Source organism: Gymnoscopelus braueri (genome assembly GCF_963280865.1).
Source record: "Gymnoscopelus braueri genome assembly, chromosome: 7".
Lineage (NCBI taxonomy): Eukaryota > Metazoa > Chordata > Actinopteri > Myctophiformes > Myctophidae > Gymnoscopelus > Gymnoscopelus braueri.
Window position 1 is genome coordinate 29,056,607 of NC_137608.1, and position 12,099 is coordinate 29,068,705.

The 12,099-nt window shown below is 43.2% G+C and overlaps 1 protein-coding gene across 1 annotated transcript in view; it reads right to left on the reverse strand.

The window, feature by feature from the left end:
• The window catches only part of LOC308088979 (netrin receptor UNC5C-like), a gene marked incomplete at its 5' end in the record, with an annotated part of 146,180 nt that overhangs the window by 115,659 nt on the left and 18,422 nt on the right, over positions 1-12,099 (reverse strand). Inside the window, 1 exon segment of the mRNA XM_080433560.1 lies at positions 7,545-7,688. Coding sequence (XP_080289686.1) covers positions 7,545-7,688 — 144 coding nt within the window.

Here is a 12,099-nt window from a genome sequence, read left to right on the forward strand (position 1 = left end):
GCATGGCCAAAGCGGGATGACTGGGACTGACTGTGTGTGTGTGTGTGTGTGTGTGTGTGTGTGTGTGTGTGTGTGTGTGTGTGTGTGTGTGTGTGTGTGTGTGTGTGTGTGTGTGTGTGTGTGTGTGTGTGTGTGTGTGTGTGTGTGTGTGTGTGTGTGTGTGTGTGTGTGTGTGTGTGTAGTTGTCACCTGCTTTATCGACAATTGAATCAAGTCACCTCCACCGTCCATAACTCACACTTTAAGTGCCCTGCTCCAAAGCCCTGCAAATCACTCGTATAATTAATACGTGTGATGTGTGTGTGTGTGTGTGTGTGTGTGTGTGTGTGTGTGTGTGTGTGTGTGTGTGTGTGTGTGTGTGTGTGTGTGTGTGTGTGTGTGTGCGCGTGCGTGTGTCCAGCTACTTTTACTTCCCCAAGACATCAATGGCCATTTATCCAACTACCCAAGTGTGCATTTATTTATCGCCTTAAAGTGTCCCTTTACGCCATCACTCAGAGTGCGGTGTGTGTGGATGAGAGACATACACAATGAGAGAGAGAGAGAGAGAGAGAGAGAGAGAGAGAGAGAGAGAGGTATAGGGAGAAACTAGAAAGCACAACAGAGAAGAGAAGAGCAGAGACAGGCTGAATTCTTCTTGTTTTAGTAGGCTCTCCCCTCTCTCCCCTCTCTCCCCGCGCTAACAAATGCGGCTCAGTCGAGCTAGCTCCGCCTGCCAGGAAACATTCAAATCACAGCAGCAGATACTAATAAGAGCCGAAGGCAGGGGTGGGTCAGCTGGTTCGCTCAATTTGAAGTAAAAGGTTATCGCACAAGGGGGACTCAGCGTAATCAGATAGTATTATGGGAGAAATCACAGCTGTAACACGACAAGAGAGAGAGAGAGAGAGAGAGAGAGAGAGAGAGAGAGAGAGAGAGAGAGAGAGAGAGAGAGAGAGAGAGAGAGAGAGAGAGAGAGAGAATGAAGGAGAGAGGGATGGGGAACAAATTAGACGTGACAGTGGGAACAGTGTTATCTGTGTAGATGGGAGAGACAGGGACAGAATGACAGAAGTCTTTCAGAGTTTGGAGAAAAACAAGCATGGTGAACATAGAGAGAGAAAAGTCGGGGATGATAGAAGGAGAAAGATAGAGAAAGAGCGACAGTATGAACTGGAAACCTGAGCGGAGTCTGTATGAAACTCTCTCGTTAGTATTAATGGTTCTATGGAGGACATTGGCAAACATTTTTCGGAATATTTGGAAGCTCAGCTGGAATCCAATACAATGTTTTCAAAAAGCCACCGCAGAATAACTGAAGGGAGTCATTCCAAAACCCTGTTCATTTAATGGATAGAACTAGAGGAATATGTCAGAAATACAAACTTAGATCCTGAAGCTTATTGAATATGACTCACTGTGTACTTGACATTATTGCTGACTTTTACAAAGCATATTGTGCTTTATTTGTGTCTTTGAGGAGGCCAATATGTTTTCCATTCATTTCACCACGCTATGAAAATAAAAGTGCAGGGACTTGAAACGTGCTTGAGATAAGTAGTGCTGTAAACTAAGTATAATTGTATGGTGGCTGTTTTTTCAAATTTACATTGTGTTTTGGGAAGAGAGTAAAGCTTGATGGGTGCACTTATGTTTTTATTTATTCTATTATTATTATTCTTTGGCTTTTTATGCCTTTATTTAGAGAGGGATAGGGAAAGTAGGCTGACAGGAAAATGGGGAGAGAGATGGGGGGGGGGGGGTGACCATAGAGGTATAATATAACTAGAGGGCGGATTGCCCCGCCCCCAGCTATCATTTCAATGAATGTGCTCAGTGGCGTTTTGAAGCACCCGGAAACCTGCCGGAAGTAGAATTATTGGTTCGATTTTGTATCCCCATAGAGTTATGAGCATGCGCACTAGTGTCATTTTTGCGTTCTACGGCAGCCCGTGTGTGAAGGATTGAACGCGAGATATTTATTAAATACACTCGAGATGCATATTTATATGTAAATGCATATGTATGTATGTATAATATGTTTACATATTTATATGTATACATATAAATATCTCTCAGCATGTTTTGCGCGTGCATGTATTTCTCCCCGCCTGCAGTTCCAGCTTTGGCCACTGGGGTGGCAGCTTCAATGTTTCTCAGCAACTCTGGGGGCTTGGGGGTGACACGCAGCAATGGTCGTCGGGAACGGGAGTCGAACCCACGACACGATGTCAGGCTGGCATCGCAGCCTATAGGGTGCCTGGACCGCCACGCTACGGCCCAGGCCGGATGTACTTATCTTACCCAATTAGTTCAGGAGCATTTTAATGTCTTGGTACACGTCGCCTATTTCTTACACAAAATGGCATATAATCATCTATGGAACATCCAGTGAACCCCAAGTTGAGGGGCCTCTAGAGAGACTTTTGCCCATAGGGGTGCCACGAATGCCCCCCCCCCCCCCTTCAATAAGAAATGTACACCAAAAGCATAACTTAATGCTATAATAAATATTAGTTTTATCAGAGCTACTGTGTATTATGTAATATATTGTATCTTTATTATTTTGATAAAAATGTGGGATATCTGGTCACATTTGGGTATCTAGATATACTATACAGGTATGTGGCAAAATAAACCTGTTTACCACGCTGGTTGTGTGTCATGTGAATACTTGGTAAGGGTGACATATACAACATATGGTAGGCTTTATTTTATCTGTATCTGCTTGATTGCCTTCCTGGATTTTCCTATGTCTTACAGTCTCTTATCTTTCTCTCTCTCACACACACACACACACACACACACACACACACACACACCCCCCCCCCCCCGTCCCCCGTCGCCATCGTAGGACAGAGCATGAATTAGGCATTACACTGTCAATCATCACTAAGAACGTAAGCCACAGACCACAGCATGTCCTGCTGTGCATACCTACAGTATGTCTGTGTGTACATATGTACGTCAGCGTTCTCCTGCCAGCCTCTGTATACGTGTCCCATCAACGCTCATATTTGCATACATCTGCCTCACCAGCATGCAATTCCCCTCGCCCACGCCGCAAGTGGCCCTTTATCCAGCTTTTTATGGCACCGGTTGGAGCACGTATTCCATCACAGAGCGTTATTAGGCCGGGGATTATAGCATAATGTTTAGGACCGTGTCACCGACTCTCACCTTACAGCCAAACACCCGTCACATACTGCTACAGCTGCTCAATAAAGCAACGCACAGATAGGAGATGCTCCGTTCTGTTACTGTACTGTGATGATGAATAAAGAGTTTATTGTCTGCTGACATGAGAAATGCTATTCAACAAGAATACTTCAAATGTGAGGACGACATTAACCCTTTAAGACCTGGAACGCATCTGTGTCGCATCTTTTTTGATTTGAGCTAAAAAGCATTATCTTACACTTTGGCTATTCAAAAATAGCAGATCTACAAGCTCATAGCGCGGCACCGAGTGCCGCCCTATGAGCTTGTAGATCTGCGTGTAGATCTGCATGTAGATCTGCGTGCAATGTGTGCAAATCTTTGAATATATATTCTTTTAAAGCGATCATTTTTAACTCCAATCTTTGCTTCTGGGGTTCCCTGGAACAAAATATTTTGAGATGGGGGGGTCCGCGGCCAAATACATATCATTTCGGGGGTCCTTAACAATTATGAAAAAGTTTGAGCACCGCTGATATAGAAACATACGTTTTTCAGAAAACTGTTGGGATTTAGAAGACATTTGTAGAAATCGGCTTCAGGTTTTAATGGTTTAAGCTCAAGACAAAATGCAATATCAGTGACCTAAATGCATCTAAATGTGGTATGCTGTTACACGGAATGCTTGCACATAGTGTGTGCCTTTGTGAATACCCTTTGTCTTCATTGTTGTGCTAAAAAAGTATTGTTAAGAATACTCTTTGTTCTATTCCCATACCATCCAATCTGTGCTTTGGTGGCAGGTTGCATTCAGCTTTTGCCAACTGAATAACATAAAGGAAGGATTTACTCATGAATGCATATATACTGTATGAACTAGAACAAGTGCTCCTCGGAGCACAGGTCTCCGCCAGGTCAGGTAGGTTATTGTGGGCCAGCAAACGTTCGGAATGCAGCGGCCTCCTGGTGGCGCTACAACTAGCATGTGTGAACTTTCACGGCAAACGGACGCTGTGTTCATGATTTGCATGATGTTTGGAAAAAATCGGTAAGAGTGGTTTTACAAAAGTCTGCCTCCTGGTGGCACTATAAATGGCTGACGTGCCATCCTTGGCATCCAGGGAGTGTGTGTGTGCACAGTTTCATGTAGATCGGGCCGACGGTGCCGGAGATTAGCTGTTCACAGACAGACAGACAGACAGACAGACGGAGACGGTGCAAAACATAGTTGGCCTCGCCTTCGGGCCTGGCGGAGACAATAACCATTATCTAGGATGTTGTCTTTCTTTTGTTAACACATTGGGTGCCAAAATCGGGATTCTCTGTGAAATCAATCTTTTTGTTTTTTTTTCACAAGGGGGGGGGCTAGCGCAGCTCTGGAATCACCCACGGTGACTCTGAGAAGGAAGGGACAGATGGATCACCGTGCCAAAAAAACTGACTCCCATCCGCTCCATTCTATCTCCAAACTCCATATTTCCTTAACTTTTTACAGTGGGGAAAACGAGTAATTTTTCGATCCGCGATCACTCCGCCATGGTGACTCGCGCGAGAGATGTTATTGTTCCAGGCGTTAGCCAGGACCATCCACCATCGTGCACGCTTATATTGTTTACAATCGGGTGCTCGTCGTGGAGTCTGCAGCTGTAAACAGCGTAGCGTTACAAACGGTGAGATCTCTGGCACTCAACGTACACTTTTTTAATAAAACTCTGGCACCGAATGTGTTAATGTATAAGAACAAAGACAAAAATACGTATCAGATGACAAACCCTAAGAAAGTGCAGATGCAAGAAATATGTATGACCAAATAAAGTACCGTGAGCAAAAACGAAGAAAAAACTGTAACTAAGAATGGATTTTCTTCAGCCATGCCAACAGGACATAACTGTTAAAACAAGCCTTCCAGGGTGCTTATATCTGCTAGAGTGATATTGTCTGCTGTAGTCTGAGTCTGGGGTTTGTTCTCTATGCCATTTGGACAAAACCCTGTCAAGAGCCCCCAGTGGTGCCATATAGTTCAGTCAACCACAGGTGGACTGGGTAAACTAAGGAGGTGCAGTCAATTTTATGGCATTTTGGTCATTGGCTGACCTTTCCGTGGCCTGAGAGCTCTGACAGCTCCCAGTTGTCTTATATGGCTGACTTGTCCAGAGCAATGGTGCTTGGCAAAAATGGCCGTCAAGGCTTCTATTCCTCAGGCTGGTGAGAGCTGGTTTTTGAAGGGACAATTCATTCTGTCATATAGGGCTTAAGTGGATAGAATAAAGGATGTTTTGCTTTAGAGGTGATGTCTATCACATACTTTATCTGAACTCAATTGCTGTGCAGTTGGAGCAACGTCACGTGACAGACAGACAGGACGACAGCCTGTTTACTTAACCATTTATACTTAATTGACCGGAGTCCCCCCCCCCAGGACTCGATACTTTTCCCTTTTACGCCAAACCTCTTCACTGAAAATAGCGGATCTAAAAGTTTACAACCGTCGCAACACACCGGGATTAATGTGGTTAAACTTACTGCTAACAGAAGCTCAGGGGGACACCGCAACGATTTTCCCATGCGACTACAGCATTACTACTCGAGACACGTACTAAAGTGACGTTGGTTTTGGGACTGATCCGTGCACTTTCACCGACCTTATGATCAGACTCCCAGCTGTCATATTAAAGTCTTCACCAGACCAGAACCAGAAGCTACTGATGGAAGACCAAAGTTATGTGTTCTTCAAACCCCTCATGAATGATGCATCATTCAAAGGGGGGGGGGGGGGGGGATTAACAAAAAAAACTACTCCACTGCTTGGATAGCTCGGTTCTGTCTCTCTCGTTAAAACTGTACATTGTTTGACTTGCTGTAAGACTGTCCCACTGCAACAAACCAAATTAAGATGTCGTGTATTCATTATTATACAGCAGAATGAGGATTATTATTAGGAATTGAGGACTTGCTGATGAGATGCAGCTCTTACCTGTTGAGTATAAGACACATAAATAGATAGACAACAGCACAAATTGGATTCTGCCGCTAATGCTCAGCACACCATTCTGGAGATGAGAGGAGTTGTAAGAGCTCATAAAATGATGGATGATGCTTTATTCCACTAATTTATTCTCAATAACAAGGCGCAATAAGAAGGTGAGCTCAGCACACAACCTGCGTTGTAGATTATCTCCCCATAGAAGTGGATGGTGTGTGTGTGTGTGTGTGTGTGTGTGTGTGTGTGTGTGTGTGTGTGTGTGTGTGTGTGTGTGTGTGCGCGTGAGAGTGAGAGAGAGAGACATGTGTTCACAAGTGTACTGTAACACATGAGCAAGCACACCTGCATGAAAGTGTGTGTGTGTGTGTGTGTGTGTGTGTGTGTGTGTGTGTGTGTGTGTGTGTGTGTGTGTGTGTGTGCGTGCGTGCGTGCGTGCGTGCGTGCGTGCGTGCGTGCGTGCGTGCGTGCGTGCGTGCGTGCGTGCGTGCGTGCGTGCGTGCGTGCGTGCGTGCGTGCGTGCGTGCGTGCGTGCGTGCGTGCGTGCGTGTGTGTGTTATATAAACCCATACATCAAAGCCTCTGTTTATCTCCTTTAAGCTCCCTCTATCTTTCTCCCTGTCAGCCGTTCTGTCTGTCTGAACCCCGCTGTCCTTCACATAAAACTGGGACTGCACACAGCAGGGTGGAGGTGCTGACAGAAAGAATGTATGTGTTGCTCACTGATAGCATTCTCTTGCAATTCTCTTGCACGTGCGAGCGATTGTGCGTGTGCCTGTGCGTGCGCGTGCGTGTGCGCGTGTGTCATGCACTCATATCCATGTGAATCGTATCTGAGTTTTGTTCATTTAACCACGTAAACCAGGGGTCTTCAACGTTTTCAGGCCAAGGACCCCCTAGCTGAGAGAGAGATGAAGCAGGGACCCCCTCTATATTGTATAAAATTGTGTTTCAGATAACCTTTTGCTGCTCTTTTTGCCCTCTACACCTATAACTCTTTGCCAAAAATAGCCGATCTACAAGCTCACAACGCCAGGCGTTGTGAGCTTGTAGATCGGCTATTTTTGGCTAAAGTTCTCCTCAGAAAAGGGATGCTAGGGTTCAAGTGGTTAATGTAAAAAAAAGAAAAAGAATCCTATCACACAAAGATTTGGCGGACCCCCTGTAGTAACTCTGAGGACCCCTTAGGGGCACCGGACCCCCCTGTTGAAGACCCCTGACTTAAACCCTATACTTAGTTGACCGTGTCCCCCAGGACTCTTTACTTGGTCTGCTCCTTTTCCCTCCTCTACACCAAGTATTGTGACAGACAGTGACATGTTGTGAGCTTGTGGATCTGCTATTCTTCCAGAATGTTCCCCCCCCCCCCCAGAACAGTGTCGTTATAGGGTTCATACAGTCCTGGTTGAGTTGTTTATGTACTCACATGCGATGCGGACGTGGGCCTTGCGACTCTTGGTGGTTCCAGCGGAGCTCCAGGCTACACACTGACACCAGTAATCTTCTGGACCGAACAGCTCCTCCACCTGCTGCCGCGTGATCTCGATGGTGGCCTCTCGAACCACCAGACCTGGGGAGAGGAGAGGAACGGCTTGAATTGAGTGTGTGCAGTGGTGGAAAAAGTACTCGAATGTTTTACTTAAGTAAAAGCATCAATACTGCAATGTAGAAGTACTCTGTTACAAGTAAAAGTCCGGAATTAAAAATGTACTTCAGTAAAAGTACAAAAATATTGGTATCAAAATGTAGTTACAGTACCAAAAGTAAAAGTACTAAAATGTTTGAAAATAGCAGATCTACAAGATCACAACACGTCACGATGCGACGCGTTGGGAGCTTGTAGTCTGCTTGTCTGCTATTTTCAAAATAGGGCTAAAGTGGTTCATGTATGTTTTAGAATGAAATAATTTATATCTACAAAGTAACTAGTGACTAAAGTTTTCAAATAATTGTAGTGGAGTAAAAGTACAATATTTGCCTCTGAGATGTAGTGGAGTAAAGACAAGTACAGACAATTGGAAATACTCCAGTAAAGTAAAAGTACCTCAACATTTTACTTAAAGTGCAGTACTTGAGTAGATGTACTTAGTTACTTTACACCACTGAGTGTGTGTGCGATACAGTAGGAGTTAAATGTGTTGTTGTTGTGTTTTCCCGCGCGCACACACATGTATGCCAGTGTGTACGTTTACATGCACAATGCATGCGTGACTGTTGCTGGGCATTGTTAGACCAAAATATATATTTTTTGATTACCCCAGACTCCCAGAACAACACTAGCCAAAACACCCACCAGCAGCCACAGCAGATGTAAGATTTGCATGCACACGTGACCTGATGTGGCTGTGTGCAATGACTAAAATATAAAAAAGATATTGAAAATATCATAATAGAAACTTGCCGAACAAATCTCCAAATATTGGGATATCTGGAGCCAGCCTTTAATAGGCTACACTTTGATTTGTTTTGAAGACAGTTGGAGTCAAAATAATGTGAAAATCAAGCAGAGCTGCGAAGTTGTTACTGGTTTCAACACACGACAGTAAATAACGTAGTAAGGAAGCTGGAATATCAGGAAATATTATCTGCAGCTATTTACAAGCCCTGGCCATTTACTGAGTAGCTTTACTTTTGTATTTAATACAAACGGCAAGATTTATGCTTTTTTCTCCTTCCACTTTTATTTCAATTCCCTCTTTCCCCTCCTGCTTGAACGAGGAGCTAAGGGAAGAATGATTCTGAGGTTTAAATTGCTGCAAAACCACTGATAGGACTGTAAACGAAGAAGGAAAGAAGGATTCACGGCAGAGGAAGTAGAAAAGGGAAGGTGGAATCGGGGCGTGCAGGATAAAGGGAGGATGAACAAAATAGGAGGGAATGTGAAAGTAGAACGAGGGTGCAGGAAGAAACGACATGCGAGGGAGAGAGAGATGATAAGACAGTCAGGGAGAAATTTAGAAGAGAAAACTCCACAACAGGAGGGGATGATTCACATAATGTGAAGATGAAGGAAGGAATATCAAGCGAAACATAAGTTAGTAATAAAAAGATGGAGATGGGGGTTAATTAAGGAGAAAGCATTAAAGAGAGAAAAGTTGAAATTAGTAGTGGAAGGGTAATGTGAGGGGATTATAAAAAATAAAACAAACTTTTGGAAATATTATTTTAAGTTGTAAAGTGTTAGAACTACCCAAGTTGCTTCCTCCAAGGGGGTGGGAGGCGCAGTAATCCCAATTTATTACTTATGCACATGCTCATTAAGCTGTTGCCGCAGAGATATACAGCAGGGCGACACTTCACAGAAAGAGAGCGACAAAGGACAAAGGCAAAGAGTGCTAGTGAGCAAATAGACAGTGTGAAAGCCGCAACGCAAACTTGTTCTGGATGAAAGTTTTAATGGAGTCATTGAAGGAACGAAAGGCAAGAGGAGAGTGATGCTGGCTGGGTTGGAGGTCTTTGGGGTAACATTGGATGAAGATCGAGAGCAAGAAAACACGAAAACAAGGCCATGAATGAAGCGACAACTCTGATTATAGAAGACAACATGTAAATTTACAGTTTGTGGTGAGTACATTAAAGCAAGTTATAGCCTGGACACCCAGAGGGCTAAGAGAGCTATGGGGAAAGTAAAAGATAGTGTACAAGGTGGCACTGAGGCAGTAATAGTGATTGTTTGAAAGAAAGCGAGCAAAGATGTGAGGCGATAAAACTAGAACCGGAGTAACCTAGGAAACTAGGGAGCCATTATGGATTTAAAGCTAAAAATGAAAGCACCAGGCAAGGCGTAGGAGAGAGATGTAAAGGGGCTAAGAAAACAGCAAGTAAAGTGGCAATTATAAACAGCGAGAAACATTACACTGACGCACAGGTGGCTAAAAAGTATGTAGGCAGTGAGGAACAACAAGGCAAAGGGCAAAATGGTAGGGAGGAGGTGTAAATCGTTAAGTAAGCTAACACTGTTGCAGTGCCAGACTGCCAGTGGGAATAGCGGGGCAATTAAAGTGAATGGACAGGTGCTATACTTAATAGTTCTAGAGGTCCTTTAGGGAAAAAGAACACCCTTCAATATAGAATCTGTGTGGCAAGATAAACTGCAATGTGACACTTGTAAGAGCAAGCAAGCTTGTGCTGCATCAAACTAAGGAGGCAGTTAAACTTTAAACATCAACAAATGCTCTACAAAGAGCTTTGCATTAAACAGTTGAAAGAGTTCTTTACTAAATCAAATGCACATAGTTAAGTAGAACATTTGAGCAGTTGAAGGTTTATGGAAAGACAACAAATAGTAAAGGATAATTGTCAGCAGAAGAACAGGGTTTCCTGCTTATATCTGATAAATTAGGCTTTAGTCAATATATTATTTCATTTCAAAGTGATGGGCGCTCAGTGTGCTGTGGAGAAGTCTCCCTGAATAGCCTACAAATGGAGCAGAGTAGAGTATGCATAATGGTGGCTTGTTCTTTATACTTTATTTTATAAAATAAAATCACCATATCTTTGCCAATACAGTAGAAATCAGCATGGTCCCAGTAGTCTGACAGAATGCTCACTAAGCTATCATTGCCCTGCAGGATGTACAAATTGCCAGAAGCTTAAAAATAATTATAATAATACATAAATAATGTATTTTTTAAAAAGGCCCTGGTTGACTCATGATAGTTTTTGTTTGGATGATTCATTCATTCTGTACACAAATGGAGTTTTAGATCTATCTGGCACTGTGTCCTCAGACAAATCCTTCTTGTCAACATCAGGAAGTCAGAGGTAGAATGTAGTAAAAACAAAACCGTACAGTAGACGAGTGAATGTGGCCACAATGATTTCTATCAACCATTTTTTACATTGTCCTGAAGCATCAGTTAAATTGCCAACTTTAAAAAAGTACTGTTTCTAGTAAATGAGGTTGATTTGATCCCTAATAATTGCAACAACCCAAGGCAACAGTGATTATGACTGAAAGGTCAAAACAGCCATTATGATTGGACAGCTTTGTAACCGTGATTCTACAGTAAATGGACCACTTTGCAATGGCTGTTCTGACTGGACAGCTTTGTAATGGCAAATCTCGTTGGATAGCTTTTGTAACAGAGAGATTTCGATTGGACAGTTACGTAATGGTGGTTCTGATTAGACTGCTTTGGAATGGTGATTGACCCATAGTCAAGTATAATTTAATTGCCATTTATCCAAAACACTGTTCTTGATTGACCTTCAGTCAACATATGCAGCAACATGCAATTACTGTTTACAATAGAAATAGCAATAGAAAATGAACACAAACAGATTTTTACATCTGATTATGAGAATACTGTGGACAAGGCATAGCAACATGAATGTACTACACTGATTGACTAATGATGAACTCTAAACGACAACAAAGACACATGGACTTCTGTCACAGTCGTCACGTCATTGGCAGGTTTTATGGACACCGTGCTTGCTGTTGATTGGAAATGCTTCCATTTTTTGACACGTGTCTAGCACACACCTTCTGGTATTCAATCATAACAATGACTGTCTTTTGGCTCATACGTAGTTCTGATGCCTTGTGCTGGATGAATACAATTGTCAGTGGTTCTGAGACTTTTTCATTCCAACCGCCATAACTCTGAGAGATAGAACCAAATGGACCTGTGTAAGGAAGGGTCCATTTGGTTCCATTTGAGTACTCTCAATTTTTAAACTCCCCATCTGTACTCTCCCCCCTCAAGGAAATCTGACCCCACTTTGAGAACCACTGCGTTAGATACAGTGTTGCCAGATTCTGTGAGAGAAACAAGCAACCAGGTCTAGGAAAACCAGCCCAAAAGAAGCGACTATGGGCCACATGAGCACTTTAACCCATTGAGACCTGAGAAGATTCTAGAAATGTCTTCTAAATCCTAACAGGTTTTTGAAAAAAATCAAAAAAAAAATATTTTCGAGATTTTTCAAAAATAGCAGATATACAAGCTCGTAGCGCGGCACTCGGTGCCGCGCTA